At 42.3% G+C, this 19,926-nt stretch overlaps 1 protein-coding gene across 2 annotated transcripts in view; it reads left to right on the top strand.

Annotated features, from left to right (window-relative positions):
* The first annotated feature begins 365 nt into the window (after nt 1-365).
* Nucleotides 366-19,926, top strand: part of Sgpl1 (sphingosine-1-phosphate lyase 1) — a 49,298-nt gene continuing 29,737 nt past the window's right edge. The window contains exons 1-2 of one of the 2 annotated variants that reach the window (XM_050138152.1): nt 366-508; nt 1,160-1,229. In XM_050138152.1, coding sequence (XP_049994109.1) covers nt 1,203-1,229 — 27 coding nt within the window. In that variant the 5' untranslated portion in view covers nt 366-508; nt 1,160-1,202. Of the gene's footprint in view, nt 527-1,159; nt 1,230-19,926 lie in introns of both variants that reach the window. The other variant, XM_050138145.1, reaches the window with a different exon arrangement.

Below are 19,926 nucleotides of genomic sequence, written 5' to 3' on the forward strand. Positions count from 1 at the left end.
TAGCTACTTGGGAGGCTGTGCTGAGGCAGGAGGATACCTAGATCAAAACCTTGCCCGTCCTACAGAGGGAATTCAAGGCCAGCCTATGCAACTTAGTAAAATCTTGCATCATAAAACAACAAGGATATAAGACAAATAAATAAAGGGTAGCCTGAAGAAGAAATTAGAGACCAACACGGCCAGTCCCTACCCGGCCAGCAGGCGGCGCGCACGCGCTATAGGGCGGAGTGCGGAGCCCGCTCCGCGCAGCGTTGGACGTGCGCGCATCCTAGAACAGCGAGGCCGCGCACGCCCGGGGCTCCCTAAGGCGGGTGGGTACCCCAAGGCCATTTCCGGGAGGGGCGGGGCCGGCGGAGGCGCACCTCCAATCTCTGCGGCGGCAGCGGAAGGGGGAGCTCGGATCCGGCGGCTGGCGGCTCAGTCGCTTGCAGAGCGGAGGCGCGCGAGGTGTGCGGCTGCAAGGCTGAGCCTCTGCCGGGAAGAAGGCGCGGGATCTCGGCCTGAGGAGGTGGAGCCGCCGTGCTGGGTCGGTCGGGGCTGAGGCTGAGGGGAGCCAGGCCGGGCTGAGGGGAGGGGAGTTAAGGGGGGGGGGCGAGCTTAGAGGAGCAGGGGCGAGCTGAGGGGGAGGTGGGAGGAGGGCGAGCCGAGAGGAGCAGGGGCGAGCTGAGGGGGCGCGAGCCAAGATGAGCAGGGGAGAGCCGAGGGGAGTCGAGGGGGAGCCGAGCTGAGGGGTTGCGGGGCCCAGGCTGAAGGGGAGTGGGGCTGAGGCGAGCAGTGCCGGGGCTGAAGGGGTGCTTAGCTAAGGGCGGGAGTTGGAGGCTCGGGCTGAGCGGTGGCGCGGAGAGTCGGGGCGCCGAGCTCGGGCTCTGGCTGGGCGGGGAGGCAGAGCGGGCGAGGAGCAGCCCGAGATCTGGCTGGCCGTGGGGCCGTGGGACTGTGGGCCCGGGGACGGAGCTGTCTTGAGTCCCAGCCTGGGAAGGGGCGTGTCCCCCTCGTGGACTCCTCGGCTGGGTTTTTCTGGTTCGGCCGACCGGCCGGAGTGTTGATAAAGGCAGGCAGTGAAATCCCGTGCCTTCCAAGGAGCTAGGGAGGCAGCTGATCTAGCAGTGTGGCGACGCCTTTACGTCTTAGAGTAAACAGATGTGTTTCCCCTTTTCAGACGCTGAAAAAGAGGAGTTCTGGGAAGACTCCTGCGGAGGAAGATGCCCAGTACCGACCTTCTAAAGTTGGTGAGTCCGACCTAGAAGAGAGACCCTTGGCCCCTAACTCTTAGAAGGATCTGAGTCATGTGGCGATTTCACCTCTGACGTTTGATTTTGGTAAAAGCTGAGCATCTTTACCTCCCCCCCCTTTTTTTTAAAAAAAAAAAAAAACTGGAGTTAAAATGATCAGGACGAATATCTTGCGGAATGCAGTATATGCAGAACTTACAAGGTCCTGGAGAATCCTTTCTAGACTCACTGCAGATGGCTTGCAGCTTTTCCTGCTGTCGCAATTAGAGCAATTGCTTTTGTTTTGTTTCTGAAACTGTCTCGCAGTGTATCCCCGGGTGGCCTGGAACTCAGCAGAAATCCTTGGCCTTGAACTTTTAGTCATTTTTTTTTTTCACTTTATCTCCTAGTGCTGGGACTTTTGTTTATTTAGGCTTTTGCTTGGTTGATTTTTGGAGACAGGGTCTTATGTGTAGTCCTGGCTGGGCTGTATCTTGCTGTGTAGAGCAGGCTGACCTGGAATTCCAAGAGATTTGCCTGTCTCTGCTACTTGAGTGCTGGGATTAAACAAAGGATTTAATCTGCCAGTTTGTTTTCCAGGCAGAATCTCTCTTGTAGTCTAGGATGGTCTTGAACTAACAGTCCTCCACTTTCAGGCTCTTGCTGGACCCTTTTTGAGATAGTATTTTACTAAGTAGACAAGACTGTCTCTGAACTCCTCATACAGCTGGAGCTGGCCTTGAACTCTGTAGTTCAGAGGAGAGACAGGAGTGCTTGCTTTGCCTCCCGAACCCAATTAAAAGTTCATCTAAAATAGGTTATCTCAGATTTAATGAGTTTTCAGTAGGTAATAAGTAGCATTTATAAATGTTGGGAACTTGCCGGGATCCCAGGACTCAAGTTCAATATCATCCTGGTCTCTTAGAGCTAGTTCCAGGACAGGCTCTAAAGCTGCAGAGAAGCAAAACAAAACAAAACAAAAGTTGAACTAAATAAAAGAAATCTAGTCTCTCCATCCCCCTCACCTCCTCCCTCCTGGCAACAATTATTACAGAGACACTTGCTGCTGGCTTATTGGATGGTTAGTGGAGAATGGCTCCTAACAATGAGCAGTTTCTTTTCTTTCCTGTGAGCTATCTGGATATGTATGTAAATGATGAATTCCCATTCAGAAATAGAATATTCATGTAAGGACTTGTGCGGGGATTAATGAACTTCTTTGTCTGAGCAGGACTTGCATTTATTTAGTCTATTTGGAATCCTTTTTGTTCTGAGTTATTTTATTTCTTCAGCTATCCTTGTACCCCTTGATGACTTCCTGATACTCTAGAATGGGGAATCTGTTCTCCTAATTGCCATAAGGGAATTGACGTAGGTATCAATGATCTTGACACGTCATTTTCTGAAGATTCCATAGAGATTACATAAAATGCTTTCACTAGAGAAGTTGTCATTCTTAGCTGTAGTGTGTTGTTACTTGGGGCAGAATGGTTTTTATTTATTATGATCTGAATTCAAGGTTCTCTTTCTACTTTTTATGATAGATAAAACTGATGCTTTGACTGGGAAGAAAGGGCCTAAAAAAGTGAGAAAAAAACAAAAAACCCCCAAAATTTTAGTACAGGAAAATGCCTCAGAATCTCAAAAAAAAAAAAAAAATTCTGTGTGTGTGTGTTGGCTTCAGGGTCTTACATGCTAGGCCGTGTTCTATTTCAGTTCTCATCGTTTACTTACTTATTTGGTGCCAGGTTCTCACTAAATGCCTCAGTCAGTCTTTGAATTAAGAATCCTCTGGCTCACCAGGTTCTGACTAAAAACAATCTTAAAAGTCATACGGTGCTGGGCAGTGGTGGCTCATGCCTTTAATCCCAGCACTCCAGATCTCTGTGAGTTCGAGGCCAGCCTGGTCTACAAAGGCTTAGTTCCAGGACAGGCTTCAAAGCTACAGAGAAACCCTGTCTTGCAAAACAAAAAAAGAAACAAAAAAATTTAGACAACTCACATCAAGAATGTATTAGAAGGGCTGGAGAGATGGCTCAGCAGTTAAGAGCACTGGCTGCTCTTCCAGAGGACCCAGGTTCAATTCCCAGCACCCACTGTCTATATAACTCCAGTTCCAGGGGATCTGATACCCTCACACAGACATACATGCAGGCCAAACACTAATGTACATAAAATATAAAGAAATAATTCTTTAGAAGAAGCAATGTATTATATACAGAAAGAGATAGTCTACATACTTAATAAATTTTTACCACAAACTCTGAAAAATGTTCTGGCACCCTTTAATAAATGGAAAACTAGACTTTTCCTGACTTCCACAGTAGTTGAGTAGCAGAGTTGTTTTACCACCAGTGAAATCATTTCAGAAGACCCTGTCCCTTTTAACTTTGTAAAACTACCTTTGGGACACGTGTCTGGGAGGTAGAGGGTTGTTGATCATTGTGGCTGACCTCAGAGGGTTTGGGAAGACCAGAAATTGGAATTATTTGGGGGGGGGGCACTTTGGGAATGCATGTGGAGAGAAGATTCTTGTCTCCTGAGATCTTTCTTGAAAGTCCCTGATGTATTATAAAATCTTGTTTGTTTTTCTTTATGTAGCAGTTACGGCATTGGCGTTTTGAACTTTGTGCCTATTATAAGTATAATGTTAAAGTGTTTGAAGAGCCTTACAAAGTAATTAGTATAAAGCGGATGTCTGGTGAGAGCACTGAACCACTGTGTGAACAGTGTGTTGGAGAGAAAAGAGGAAGATCACCTAGAGTCCACCTGTAAACAAGGAGCTTGAGTTCTGTGTGTTCCTGCCTTCAGTTTTGTCTGTCTGGTTTGGGTGGTTTGCCTGTCTTTTTTCCACTTGGTCACGCCTTGGGACTGTAACACTTTCCATCTATGTCTGTGGGAGAACAAAGGAGCATGCTTCTCTACGGAGAATATCTCAAGAGGGAACTCAAGTTAGGCAGTTTCATAGCAGCCTTTCTTCACTGGCAGCAACTGTACTCTTCAGTTGTAGTTTCGTCTAATGGTGTCACTTTGTAAGTTGTCAAATAGAGTTCTAAAGGAAAATTGAATTCATAAAGCCAGGTAATAGGTGGTTTTTTTTTCTTGCCCAGAGCTGAAGAAAAAGTTTGTAGATATTCTATATAAAACAAACTTACCTTATTTTGGCGGTAATTTTTTTCTCTCCCGATTCAGGGTTTCTCTGTGTAGTTCCCAGCTATCCTGGAACTCACTTTGTAGACCAGGCTGGCCTTGAACTAAAAAAAAGATCCATGTGCCTCTACATCCCGGCTACCGGTTTTGAAGGCAAAGTGCCGCCACTGCCCAGCTGGTAATTGTTTATTTGGATAAGTTCTTAACCTAGGTAGTTTTGCTTCCGAGAGACTTTTGACCATCTTGGAAAACACTTCTTGGCTACTAGGATCTTCTAGATAAAAACCAGGAATAAAATCAAGCATCCAGTAATGACCATGGCCTCCCCAGTCAGTAACAGGGATGTGTTATAGAATGTCTGCAGTCCTGAGGTTGAGAACCCAGTCGGAGGTCTCTAATATGGCTAACTGTTTATCTGCAGGCTTTATTTTCCTGTGAGTAGAGAAATGAGCCTCTTGCAGTGTTATTTCAATTATTTTGCCCTGTTATCTTGATATATCTGGATGAATCTATAGTGTGATCATCTACAGGAGAACGAAATCCTGAAGAAATAAAAGCTTTCCTAATTCAACATTTCTGCAGCACCCTTTGAAATCAAGCCTCCGTCAGTTTTTATTTTTGGTTCAAAAATAAAATCTTGGAGCTGGAGAGATGACTTTGGTAGTCAAGAACACTGGCTATTCCTGCAGAATACCCAGGTTTGATTCCCACAGGTGGCTAACAACTATAATTCCAATTCTAGGGGATTCAGTGTCTTCTGGCTTCTTCCGAACCAGGCACACAAGTGGTACACAGACACAACATGAGGGCAAAATACCTTTTTTTTTTTTTTTGATTGGTTGATTGAGTGTCTAAAGAGCACCAGAAAAACCACATCAATCCATTGAACATCATGTTCGAAAGGAAAAAAAAAATCAAATCTTTTCCAGTCTTTGAACTTGTTCCATGACCTTTGACTCTTAAAAAAATTATTTTAAATATTTATTTTATGCGGATGGATATTTCGCTTGTAATATGTGTATGTAGTGTCCACAGAGGTCAGAAGAAGGCATCAGATCCCCTGGAACTGGAGTTACAGACAGTTGTGAGTCACCATATGGGTGCTGGTAATTGAACCTGGGTTATCTGGACTCGACCAGTGCTATTCACTACTGAGTGAGCCCTTTTGCCTCGACCTTTGACTCTTTTTTTCTGGGATACTTTCTTTCTGAATCTTAAGTATAATTTAAGAATAGCCAGGTAGTGGTGGCTCACGCCTTTAATCCCAGCACTCAGGAGGCAGAGGCAGGTGGATCTCTGAGTTTGAGGCCAGCCTGGTCTTCAAGAGCTAGTGCTATGACAGGCTCTTTAAAAAAAAAAAAAAAGCAACAAAAAATACAGCAAAAACCTGTCTTAAAAAAACAAAAACAAAAAAGAATAAAATGAAATTGACACTAAAAGTTATTTTCTATTATTTGAGCCTGGTTTCTTGATTGTAGGATTAATTGGAAGAAAGGGAATTTTTTTTTTGACTGACAGAACATTTAAAATTGTGTGGGCACTCCAGAGGTAATTGTAAGGTGGATACTGTATTTGATATTGTTCTAGTATTGTGATAAAGCAGAGCTCTAGTAATTTCTCCAGTCTTTAGTCTAAAGGAAAGGGGGATTATAAATGAGTAAGCTACAAATCCCATAGTTAGCTTAGCTTTGCATTCTATGTGCTAGTCATTTTTAGTAACATTTGCCTTCTTAATTAATACACGTTACTCTAATATTACGTACAGTGTGTGCACATAGGTGGCAGAATTGAGAACCAGCCTGGGGTTAATATTCCATGAGGAATTGATTTGCAGTCAATCAGTCTTCATGCATAAATACACAGAGCCCAATTACTCGGAGAAAAAAACCTATGCAGTTAATGGAGCAGTGGAGGCCAAACTGGTGTGGCTTTATCAGTCTTCTGGCACAATCCAGCTGTGTGTTTTGAGTGTTTTAGGGACTGTCCAGCAAGGCAGGGCAGGCTTAAAGAAAACTAGTGAGGAGCCATGTGTGGTGGTATATACTAGTCAGGGTGGTACATACTAGTCAGGGTTCTCTAGAGGAACAGAAGTAATAATAGAATCTGTATGTATGTATGTACGTATGTACGTATGTACGTATCTATCTATCTATCTATCTATCTATCTATCTATCTATCTATCTATCTATCTATCTATCTATCTATCTAGGATTTGTTAGATTTCCTTACAGGCTGTGGCCCAGCTAGTCCAACAATGGCTGTCTCTGGACAGAAAGTCCAAGAATCCCAGTTGTTTAGCCCACGAGGCTGGGTGTCTCAGTTGGTCTTCAGTATATATTGGAGTCCCAAAGAAAAAGGCTCTAATAGCAGTGAAGGAATATCTCTGCGGCAGGATGTGGGAACTTGCTAGCGAGATTGAGGGCAAGCAAGTGAACAACAGCAAAAGCTTCTTTCTTCCTGTACTTTATATGGGCAGCCATGAGAAGGTGTGGCCCAGATTTAGGGCCGGTCTTCCAACCTCAAGAAAAGCCCGCACAGGTGGTGCTTGGATTTTTAGTTAATTCCAGATGTAGTCAAGTTAACAACCAAGACTAGCCATCCCACCTGTCATCTCAAACTCAAGGGGCAGGAGGACCCTGACCTGAAGACCTGACTTAAACACTGAAATCCAGGCAAACTAGACTACATGGTGAGACTGTGTCAACAAAACAAAACACCAAAAACAACAACAACAACAACAACAAAAAACATAGCTAACCAAAAAACCTGACAGGGAATGGTTTGGAACATCCTGATGCTAGCAGATAGAGCCTCTTAATCTCTCTTAGGTCTGAGAAGGCAGAAGAGGGAGTGTTTATTTTTAGAACCTTAGGAGTTTAGCTGAAGGGGAGTGGCAGGTATCCTCTCGGATTGTAGCCACTGGGAGGACAGGCCTTGTAGGAAGGGAAACAAACTATTTTCCCACCCTCTGGTTTTTCCACTCAAGTTGGCGTTCCCCAACAGAACCCAGAGACTACAAGGAGCCTAGTTAATTTAATTCATAGAGGCAGCCTTGTGAGGAACGCGGTAGAGCTAGAAAAGTTTGGATGGAGGAAGTAAGGGAGGAGAAATGCTTAGAATGCTGAAGTCAAGTTAGTTTTCCAGGAGCTAGTAAAGAGAATGTTAAGAATGGATAGGACGGACCTGTTAGTAACTGGAGGATAGAACCACAGGCCAAGTGTTTCTACAGGCCAGCAAGCTCAGAGCTGCTTTGTCCTGGTACTAGTCATAGAATTTTAATTACCATTATGAAGCGCCTTTAGAAACCTGAACTCCAACAGTCCCCTCCCCTCCTATCCCCTTCCCTCATCCTCATTATATCTCCCCAACACTGCACACACACACCCCTTTTTGGAAAGTGGGGGTCTGGACCTTTAACCCAGGTTGGCCTTCCACTCACCACCATCTTGTGTTTTTCACTCCCTCAGTTACCGGCATGGATCACCACACCTAGCTTAAAGTGTGTGTATGTGGAAGCCAGAGGTCACTTTATCGTGTTGTTCCTTAGGAGCCATCCGCCTTGTTTGAGACTGGGTCTGTCACCGGGACCTGGGGCTCGCTGATTATATTAGTCTAGGAGGCCAGTAAACCCCAGGCCTTCCACTGCCTCCTAAACTCTGGGATTACAGATGGGTGCTACCAAGCCTTGCTTTGAATATGGATGTTGGGATTGAACATGCAGCAAATACTTTACCAGTTTAGCTCTCTTCCCAGTCCCAAAGGCTGCATGTTGTAATCGTACAGGCCAATAAATAATTCCTATATGAATATACTATTACTACCTAGATGAAAGCAGAGAATTCCCAGCACTCCAGCAGGTTCCTCACGTCCCTCCACCCCTACTTGATGACTCCTCCAGGTGCTTATTCCTCCCACTTTAGATCACTGCTGATTTTCAGAATTTTAAGTAGAAGCATAACATTATTTTGTGAGTGGCCATTTTGTTCAGTATTTTATCTCTTTATGCTTTTCTTGCTATTATTACATTGTATAAATAAATATAGCAATTTATTCAGTTTATTCTTGGTGAAAATTTATGTTTCCAGGTTTGGGCTGGTATGAATGATATTGTTACATTCCTGAACTTGTCTTTTTGTAAACGTCAAACAAACATTGTGTCAAAACATATAGTGCCAGATTTCTGTAGTAGTTTTTTCTTTCTCTTTTGAGACAGGGTTTCAAGTAGTCAAGGTTGGCCTCAAACTTCATTCACAGTCAGGACTGGCCTTGACCTCTGATTCCTCTTGTTTGTGTTACACAAGTGCTGGAATTACACGCGTTTACCACCCCGTACCTTTTTTTTTTTTTTTTTTTTTTTGTAGTTTTGAGACAGAGCAGCACTGGATGACCTTGAACTTACTGCTAAGTCCTGGAGTCTGCTACTTAATTCATTTTTAGTTTTTGAGACATTCTCAACTGTTTGTACCTCAGCTTATAACCTTAACTTCCATTCTTCTTGCTTTCACCTCCAGAGTACTGAGATTACAGGCATGCCCCCAACCACACCCAGTTAGTTTATGTGGTGCTGAGGGTTGAACCCAAAGCTTCATGCTGATTAGGTAATTTTGCCAGCTGAGTTACATCCCCGGCCTTTAATTTCTTTCTCTTTATTTTTGAGGCAGAGTGTGGTAGTTTGAAGGAAATTGGCCCTCATGCTCTCATAGGGAGTAGCACTGTTAGGAGGTGCGGCTTTGTTGGAGTGTGTACGACCTTGTGGGAGGAAGTGTGTCACTGGGGAGGGGGTTGCAGTTTCCTACGCTCAGGATACTGTCCCGCCGACTTCCTGTTGCATGCCAGTTGTAACTCTCAGATACTACTCCACCACCGTGTCTCCTGCATACTACCATATTCCCAGTCATGATGATAATGGACTGAACCTCTGGAACTGTAAGAGAGCCACCCCCATTAAATGTTAAGACTTACTGTGGTCATGGTGTCTTTTCACAGCAATGAAAACTCTAAGACACAAAGTGTCACTGTGAATCTTAGGCTGTCCTTGAGCTCCTTAAATTTGCACTGGAGTGATGGAGTTCTCTGGACATTTTTTTTCTGAAGTGTGTAGTCACTGTTTTGAGCTGCCTTTGGCAGATAGGTCTAAAGTGGAATAGATCAGTTATTTATTGAGTTTCAGCCTTAATGGTTCCTAGGTTTAAAAACAGAGGGAAAAATTTGTTTCCAAATTCTAGCAGAAGAGTTTAGGGCAAAGATGCCATGGTGAACCTGGTCTTTGTCTAGTATTTTTTTTTTTTTTTTTTTTTTTTTGTCAAAGTAGAAGAAAGCCTGTGATTGTTTAGCTCAGTTCGTTTTGAAAATGTTTTCACACACTTTCCTAGCAGTCTGTTTGGCTGTCAGAAACATACGAGTTTATGATCTGCAAGCTAAACTAAGTCGTTAGCTGATTTAATTGTTTTGTTGGCAGGTTAAAGGGCACTTGCAGCCTTCTGATTGATTTATTTGGTATTGAAGGTTAAAATTTGATGTATTTGTTACCAAGTGTGCATATGCTTATTAAAATATATTCTGTTATCACCGTCTGTGAGAAAGTACAATGTCAAGCACAGGAATTGAACTGAAGGCCATTTCCAGCTCCACTGACTTTTGCTTGATCAATGCAAAGGCTGTTTTACATTGCTGTTTGTGAAAAGAAAGAAAATGATGAGCACCAGATAATTTGTCAAACATTTAGTAAGTGTTGATTATCAGTAGTGATTTGGTGTGTGTGTGTGTGTGTGTGTGTGTGTATGTGTGTGTGTATGTGTTCAGACAGGGTCTTCATTCTGTAGGTGAGGCTGGCCTGGAACTGAAAACAGTCCTGCCTTATTTTCCCAAGTGCTGGTATTATAGGTCTGAACTGCCATGCCCAGCTTCTGCAGTAATTAAAGTGTGTGTGTGTGTGTGTGTGTGACTTATACAGGTAAGTCAGAGGACAGCTTCCTGTCGTCAGTTCTGTAGTTTCTAGGGATTGAACTCAGGGCACCAGGTTTACTTGGCAAATGCCTTTACCTGCTGAGCCATCTTGCTGAGTTTTGATTATTTTTTCCTTTTAAAAGTTTTTAATACCCACATAAACTTTGTGCAAAGGCAGTAGTATTTATATTTTTTTAACTTTTCAATTTTTTAATGGGGACAGTCACTTGATAAATAGATAATTTTGGGGGTGGGGACGGTCTTACCCTGTAGATCTGGCTGTCCTGGAACTTGCCAGTAGACCAGGCTGGCCTCACACTCACAGACCTCCACTTGCCTCTGCCTCCCGAGTGCTGGGATTAAAGACAAGTGCCATCACACCTGGCTCACTGAACAGATTTTTGAATAAGAAAAATGATCGTAGTAGAAATTCGCCTGCTCTTTGAACTTAAGTCCAGTACTTATCCAGAATGGGAATGAGGATAAAGGGGGAGGGGAGGAGATTTTCCAATTTGGGTTTTTGTTTAAACATATTTTTTAAGTGTGTGCTTAAAAAAACTTTAATAAGGTCAAATCATTATTCATATTTCAAATATAAAATGAACATAGTAAAGACTTTTGTTCATATTGGGGAAACTTGTCACTTATAATCTATTCAAAAGAGAAATCCAAAGCACACGTATTTTTATAGAGCAGGGGCAATGAAAATGAGCCCAGTGCAGTGGCACACACCTGCTGAGAGAAGAGATTTCTGTGAGTTTGAGGCTAGTCTGGGCTTCCTGCTAAGTAACAGGTCAACCAGGAGCCGGATGCTAGTAAGTCCCTGTCTCAAAACAAAGGAAAATAAACCAAGAAAAGAGAATGTGCAAGCGGAGACAAGACTAGTTTCTTCAGTAGTGAGGATGGAAGTTAGAACTTTTACTGAACCTTGGCAAACTTTGTTGTTTATATATGAACATTTGTTTGCCTGTCCATCAATTTTCTACAGGTTGGCGAGCTGTAATGTTATCTTAGGGTCAGAAGCTGTAACCCAGAGGGTGACCTAGATAATACTGGCTTTCTATTGGAAGCAAACATTTCCCTGTTGGCTTTTCACTATTATTAAAATATCTGAAACTCTGTCAGATAAATTCTGTCTAGATAAATTCTCTCACTGCTTATTTCTGTTTTAAGACTTGGATGGTAGACTTTCCCAAAGGTTGGCAGGTTGTCGGTCAGAGAGCCAGATAAGATCAAGTCCCTGGTTTGTTCTTGTGAACAGGATTGCAAGCTTCCCATGGCTTAGTGACTCAGCTGGTGCATATTAAAATTTCTTATCTCTAATACTAGCATGCTCATGTAGGGGAAAGATTTCCACCAATATTTAAAAATTTAGAAAGTCAGGGCTGGAGAAATGGTTCAGCAGTGAAGAGTGTGGGGACTCAAGTTCGGTTCTTACCACCCACATCAGGTGGCTCACAACTACCTGTAACTTCTAGTGAGAGCTGATGCTTCTGGTCTCTGCAGGCACTTGCATGCAATGTAAATAATCCCATATAGACATGTACATGTACACATATTTAAAAATAAAACTTGTAGACAATTTTAGAAGTCTAGGCTGCTTTTTTAAAATTATTTATTTTTATTTTATGTTCATTGGTGTTTTGCCTGCATTTATGTCTGTGTGAGGGTGTCAGATCTTGGAGTTATAGACAGTTGTTAGCTGCCATGTGGGTACTGAGAATTGAACCTGGGTCCTCTGAAAGAACAGTCAGTGCTCTTAACCGCTGAGCCATCTCTCTAACCCTAGGCTTCTTAACTCAGTAATAAAGATAATCTAGTATGGTTAGTTATATTTATCTAACTTATGCACTAACTTTATCCTCAGTTGTGATATGCTCAAAGAAATTAAATCTTTTCTTCATGAAGAATATAGCTTATTTTATTTCTTTTTTTTAAATGTGTGAGCATTTTATTATTTTTTAAATATTTATTTATTTATTTATTTATTTATTATGTATGCAATATTCTGTCTGCGTGTATGCATGCAGGCCAGAAGAGGGCACCAGAACCCATTACAGATGGTTGTGAGCCACCATGTGGTAGCTGGGAATTGAACTCAGGACCTTTGGAAGAGCAGGCAATGCTCTTAACCCCTGAGCCATCTCTCCAGCCCCCAATTTTTTTTTTAAATGTGTGAGCATTTTATTATTTTTTTAAATATTTATTAATATAGCTTATTTTAATGGATCTTACTTATTCTGTAAATTCACATTTCTAGTCTTCAAAAATGTCTTAGTTACTTTTCTACTACCCAGAGGGTGAGTCTGTGACCACCATGGCAAGGAGCATGGCAGTAAGCAGGCAGGCATGGTTCTGGAGCAGTAGCTGAGAGCTTATATCTGATCCACAAGTGAGAGGCAGAGAAAGCTAATAGGGAAACCTTTTATGAGCTTTTGAAACCTCAAACCCTGTTACATGTCTCCTCCACCAAGGCCACATCTCCTAATCCTTTCCAAACATTTCTACCAACTGGGGACCAAGTATTCAAACATATCAGCCTATTCAGGGCAATTCTCATTCAAACCGCCACAAAATAATAATACATTTCTTTGTGCTTTGAAAGGCAACCTGGCTGGGTCAACACAGTAAGCCATTATGATAAAAGAGTTTGGAGCACATTTAATAACACATTGGAGGAAACTTGCATAGGCTGAAAGAGCATTTCTCTATGAAATCTTTTTTTTTCTTTTTTTAATTTGGGAATTTTTTAAAAATTTATTTTTATTTATTTTTTTTATTTTTCTCATTTTCGAGACAGGGTTTCTCAGTAACTTTTGGTTCCTGTGTTGGAACTAGCTCTTCTAGACCAAGCTGACCTCGAATTCACAGAGATCCACCTGCCTCTGCCTCTGCTGGGATTAAAGGCGTGTGCCACCAACGCCTGGCTGGGGGGGGGGGGGATTTAAGAGCTAGGGGTCTGGCAGTGCATTTGAATGTGGCACCATACCCCTTATACTCTTCTGTGTCTCTCAGCATTTCTTTTGCTAATTGAATTTAGTTCTTCACCTAATTTAAGCTTCCTCTAGTACATTTTTAAAAGATGTATTTTTATTACTTTTTATAGTTATTTGTGTATGTGTGGGATGTACATATGAATGAGTCCAGTGCCTGCGGAAAGTCGAGGCCTTGGATTCCCCTAGAGCTGGAGTTGCAGGGTGTTTTAATTCTAATGTGGGCACTAGGAATCAAACTCAGGACCTCTGCAAAAGCAGTTCTTCACTGCCAAGTCATCCTGCCAGTCCCTCTAGTACTTTTTGATGTGTTTCAGAAGAAAGGTGCTCAGAATTGTTACCAGAAGAAAGCAGCTTGTCTTTTTTTGATGCCTTGTCCTGATTGTGCACACACGTGAATGATTGATACACACACACACACACACACACACACACACACACACACACACACAGTACTTTGACTCTTCTACTTCTGTGAGTTTAAAAGACTTTATGTTTGCACCAGTGTACTCCCAGTGATTGGGAACATTGTATTCTTTCTCCTTCTGTGGCCAGGGTTATTTGATATATCAGCGATGGGGAAGAGTTTTACTTTAGTACCCCAGGGCTGCAGGTAGAACAATTCACTTAGAAGTGCTTGTGGAATAATACTGAGCGTACAGTCTAACCTTCAGTGGGTGGCTGGAGAGAACCTGTGGGCCTGTATGCTTTCTGAGATGGATCTCAGACACTGATCACCTGGACTCCTGCAGGGGCGGTTTAGGGGAAGTGTGCAGTTTGTTCTTGATGGAGCCTGTTTCTTCTGTACCACAGCAGTTTGGCTGCAATGGCTGTTGGGTTTGTTGCTCAGTTCTCACTTCTTTAATGACCCCAGAGAGTTTTCCCTTTGGGCTTATGATCTGCTTCTGCTGATTAACTCTGCTCTCTTTTGAGGCTCCTAGAGGCAATGTTTTCTTACCTGTTTACTTTGTACTTTGAAGTCTTATAGGATGTAGTGTGTAAGATTCTGGGTCTCCATCATAGAACTCGCAAGTAGTTGATCTGGGTATAACCGGTTTTTCTTTTCCTTGGTAGCTAATTTCTGCTCTAAAGCTCAGCCTTTTGATGAGGTGTGGGATGGGAAATGAGACCACAAGTCTGTTCTTTTTCTTACCAGAATGTGAGCACCAGGGTTTCCCTTTGTAATAACACAGTCACCACACTAGACCATACTAGAGAAAGCAAAATGGTGTTTGTTTTGAGACAGGATTTCAATGTGTAGCTTGGCTGTCCTGGAACTCAAGTCTGCAGACCAGGTTAACCTCGAACTCACAGAGTGAAACAGTCTTTAATATACGATTCTGTAGAAAAGGACACCAGCATAGAAGACAAGGCAAAAGTGTTTGGTGTGGTGATTTTGTTCAAGCCAGTGGTTTTTTTTTAAATCCCGGATTGTGAGAAGTTTCTGCCCTCTTTTTCCTATAGGCTGGTATTTCAGGGATTTAGTCTTCACATTCTTTTAGTACAGACCCCTCTCTAAGTTGCCATCATTTAGGATGCAAAGCCTTATCTCATTTTTAAGCCTTATCTTCTTTTCTGATTGTGGGCAATCAGTAAAGAACTCTTGAGTGCTGGAGGAACTGCCAACTAGGGCAAAGTGGCCCAGTGCTTCCTGCTTATCTGTGTCTTTTTGATGAGCACTAAGTATACTTTGTACTAAAAATGGATGCTAATGATTTATGTTTTTTTGCAGAGGTTGCACCCAGGGCTTTACGCATGCTAGGTAGGGCTCTCTACTTTCATATCTTTCTTTGCAGAATTGCAAGGTAGCTTTAAAATTTTTAAGTGTCTGTCTAAAAAATAAATACTAGGAACAATTGATCTAGTTGATCTGGTAGATTTATGTGACTGGTTTATTGCTTGGAGAATTTCTTTTCCTTCCTTCCCAAGAGCTGGGCAATTGGGTCTCAGCAATGTAAGTGAACTGTTTGTTGTTTCCCTATAAAGAAAAGGATGGGGAAAGGGTCCTGAGCCATTTCTCCCTACTCCTTGTACTAGGACTTGAACCCAGGGCTAGTCAACTGCTCTACCAGTTAGCACCATCTCAGTCCTCTCACCTTTTTGTTTTTATTTTTTTTTATTTTTTTATTTTTTTTATTTTTTATTTTTTTGGTTTTTCGAGACAGGGTTTCTCTGTAGCTTTGGAGCCTGTCCTGGAACTAGCTCTGTAGACCAGGCTGGTCTCGAACTCACAGAGATCCGCCTGTCTCTGCCTCCGGAGTGCTGGGATTAAAGGCGTGCGCCACCATCGCCCGGCCTTTTTGTTTTTATTATTTTGAGATAGTTTCACTAAGTTGCCTAGAACTTGTGTGCTCCTGTTTCAGAATACATATTTCTGGGCTTTTTCAGCACCAAGTGAACTTCCAGTGGGGATATTCTGAACTATAGTCCTTGGGTAATGTGGATGTACTCCACTGGTTTAGTAGAAAGTGGTGAGCCAGAAGATAGATTTTTTTGTAGGTCTGAGCTGAGGGGAAGCACATTTTGAAATTAGTTTTTGAGCCTTAGTTTCTTCATCATTGAAATGAGATTGGAGTAGATGGTCTTTGAGATTATTTCAAACAGTAACTTTTTATGACTTTGAAGTCAGTAATTTTTAAAAAACTTAAAAATTTTATGTATATGATGTTTACCCATATGTCTATGTGGATCACATATGTGCCTGTGGAGGCCAGAACAGAGTGTCCTATCTCCTGAAACTGGAGTTAGAGATGGTTGTGAGCAGCTCTGTGGGTGCTGGGAACTGGAGCTGGTTCCTCTGCAAGAACAGCAAGCTTTTCCTAACTGCTGTGCCATCTCTCTAGTCCCCAGAGTACTTTTTGAACTAATTTCTTTTATTAGCGGTCTATTTCTTTTAGAAGCAGGTAGCAGGTGTGAAAGCCGCACTCAGGGACTTGCTTGGCCTTTGATACTCCATTCTGGTCATTTGGCAGTGTCGTTCTTGGTTGTGAGGGTAGTGAAGCTGTGGGCCCTTACTTTGGCCATTAAGAGAAATGACCTAGGAGGAACTATGGGAACTGCAAGTGTCGAGCCTGTGCATCTTCTGGTTTGCACCTCTCATAGTTTGGTTCTGTAAAATGAGGTGATGGGAAATAAAAATGAAACAGTTTTTGTCCTTTTTCCTGCCCCCCCCCCCCCGCCCCAGCTTTTGCAATGTGATCTTTGGATCTCAGTATCTTTGCCTGTGCAGGACAGATGTGCTCTGATGACCTGTGATACTGTGATTGGCAAGCTTGTCAGCTCAGTGGATACAGAGCTCAGTTACAAATGACTGGCCTTTCTTTTTCCATATTCAGTCCGAAGCCATTGTGCCCTGAACAGCTTCAGTGGCAGAGATGTAAAACTTCCTAGGATCTTGCAAAGCACATGATCTGAAGGATAGAAGGATTACAACTATTTCACTTTAGTTGAGGAAGTATTGAAGCAGATAGGTTAATTCAGTTTATTGGTAGTCTTAGTAGCACCAGAAGACCATGGATTAAAGTCTTTGTGCTGTTCTCTCTGAAGCTTTGCTCCAGGTCAGATTAAATCACAGTGCCCCTAGACTAATGCAGTTTGACTGTGACCAACACGTTAAAAAAATGGCCAATTCAAGGCATATTAAATGTTGAGCACATTAGAAGCGCAAAGAAAACATTGTACTGGGGTAAAAGGATCAATCTTCTGTTGGGAAATAGCTTTCCCAGAGCTCTAATTTGATAGTGGTTTATAGAGATCCGGAAAATCATTACTGTTTGAATGCCTTCCTCTCTGCCTGAGGTCTCAGTTATGGTCAGATGTGTGCTTTGGGGCAAGCAGGCAATTTGAGAGGTTTTGATAATACAGTCTCAGCTCACAGTCCACTATTTAAAAGCCAATAGTCAATTGTTACAGGAGACCGTAGATACTAAGTTTTAGATTGGGATTGATTGAGCTGATGTGAAAATGAAAAAGGAGACAGATTTCTGCGGGAGCAGATTTTCCTTCATCAGAACAGCGAAGGGCAGAAATCTACAAGGGAATGGAAACTGCGCGCTCAGGTTCAGGGGGCTTGGCTTTCATAGGTTGGGCAAGGGAATTTTTGGGGTAGAGGACTCCACATGTAGAGCTGTCCCTCTGCATCTCGAGGTTATAAACACCAGTGGAAGTTGGTATGTTGATTACTTGTTATCAGAGTGTCAGTTTCCCTCTTTATAGTGTTTCCCAGCTCACCTGGGTTTGGGGGTTATTGGGCCTTAAATTCCTGTGCCAGTGGATATTAGTAGGTTGTTGGACAAGATAGATGTATAACTTTAGTTAGATGTGAGTGGTATCATATACCTAAAATAGAGTCTGCCCCGAACATAAATTATAAACAGAAAGCTCTTGGGGTACTTTTGAAAGCAGTGTATCAGGCAATCTTTTGCCCAGGGACTCTTAAGAATCAAGCATTGAAAGAAGACTGGAAAGATTAGGGTTGTAGTTTAGTGGTACAGTATACACCTGATATGCGAGAAGCCTTTGGCTCAGTCCCCAGAACTGCAGTAGCAACAGAGGGAGGGAAGGTGACTGAATATTGAGTTAGGAAACTCAGGTTTCTGGTTTTTCAGTCTGTCCTAAACCTTTCTGTAGGATCGTAAGCACATCATTTCAAACCCATGGGGCCTCTGCTTATAAAGTGAGATTGTTTATGTTGTTCTTGATCACTAGGGTTCCCTTTAGGTCCTAGATTCTGTGTTGCAGTGTTGCATCAGGACCCAGCTTGGGGTTTGTACTGTTTTTAAGACCCAAAGGAGCTTGCCTTTTTCCAAGGAGATAATGCTAGGTTACTCCACAGAACTGTTCCGTGAGCCGTCTGTGTGGTGAGGTGCTTCTTCATTGGGGACTGAGCCTGTTGTTTGTAGTAACCCAAAAAGGACTTAGGATGAAGCCAGAAGAAATTTCTGTGATTAATTATTTGCCTACACAAGTTTGTCATGAGCCTTTTTTACTTTGTTCCTACTGTCTTTGGAGATAGAGAATTTACAGTGGAACTGAATTCTAGGATTCCCATTCTCTTCCTGATAATCAACACAGTTGGGTCCAGTGAGATAGCAAGGGCTAAGAGCAGGAACTGCTCTTATAGAAGATCTTAGTTCAGCTCCCAGCACCCACATTGGGTGGTTTCCAACAACATGTAACTTGGAGAGAGAGTCTCTCTCTCTCTCTCTCTCTCTCTCTCTCTCTCTCTCTCTCTCTCTCTCTCTCTCTCTTTCACACACACACACTTGAAAATTTAAAAATAGTTTTTTAAAAGAAATTGACACAGTCACCAAGAAAGTATGTTCTTGCTGAATTTAATTTTGTAATTAATTAATGAAGACTATCTATCTTCATACTGTAATTTTAAGGCTTTTGAGTATTTGTTTTTCATTTCCTGTTCTTTGCTTTGTCTTTAATGTTGTTATTTTTCATTCATTGCAATGAAGAATCAATATTTTATTTTATCTTTTGACACGGACAACATGTACTTTCTATGTGAACTAGGAATTAGTACCCCCTACTCATAACACAGGTTTTGTTTTGGTCTTTTGAGACAGGGTTTCTCATTAGCTTTGGAGCCTGTTCTGGGACTCACTCTGTAGACCAGGCTGGCCTGAAACTCACAGAGATCCTCCTGCCTCTGCCTCCCAAGTGCTAGGATTAAAGGTGTGCACCACCACCACCCAGGTCATAACACACTGTTTAACTATGTGGTTTAATTGCAGCTTTGACCCTAGTCTCCTGGTAGAAATCATGGCATCCCTTTGGTGACAGACTCCTCTGGTCTTTCCCAATTTTTATGCTGTAATTGCCATTGCTTTGTAGGATTGAAATTGTTGATAGCAACAGTGGACTCTGGGGAATGGTCACCTGTTGTAGAGCTGTTTCCATGGGTAGCCCTCAGGGAACCTAAAACTTGCCTAATGTTAATTGCCTTTTATTAGTCCAATTACTAAAGGTATTGTTTTAGTCCATTTGGGATGCTGTAACATAATGCCTTAAACAGTGGCTTATAAACAACAAAAACTCATTTTTTTTTTTTTTTTTGGCCGTTCTGGAGGCTGGAAGTCTTAAGTTCAAGGCAGCATAAGTTGAGGGTCCACTTCTAGAAGGTGGCACTCAGAAGAGAGTTCATATGAGGGGTTTCTAGACATTGTCTGTTTGCTGTGACCTCACTCTCTGGGTTCTGTCTCTTGTAATCATGGCAGCTCCTCCATGATTTCATAACCTCCAAAGGTTTCTACCTCCTGGTCACACTAGCTTGAGGGGAATGTAAGCGTTTAGTCATTGTCAGTTCAAGAAAGATTTGTTAAGTACCTGATCTATTTGTGAGATCTTGTATTCTTAACAATAATAGATAGCCAAGAGGAAGAAAACTCAAGCCAGTACCATCTTTTTTTCAAAATATCTTCTACTTCTTTAGTTTTCCTTTTCTTCTAGTCTTGCCGTAGTTAAGCGGTAAACCCCTTAACTAATCTCTCAAACTCGAGTTTGAAAATTTGGAATTATTTATACTATCCTCACTCCATAATTTCTCATAGCCGAAAGTTTTTGTTCTAGTATCCTTCTGTTGCTGTGCTCAAACACGGACCAGAGGCTTTGTAGGA

The sequence above is a fragment of the Alexandromys fortis genome, unplaced genomic scaffold (assembly GCF_014885135.2).
Source record: "Alexandromys fortis isolate MF-2015 unplaced genomic scaffold, M_Fortis_MF-2015_v1.1 scaffold_9, whole genome shotgun sequence".
Classification (NCBI taxonomy): Eukaryota; Metazoa; Chordata; class Mammalia; order Rodentia; family Cricetidae; genus Alexandromys; species Alexandromys fortis.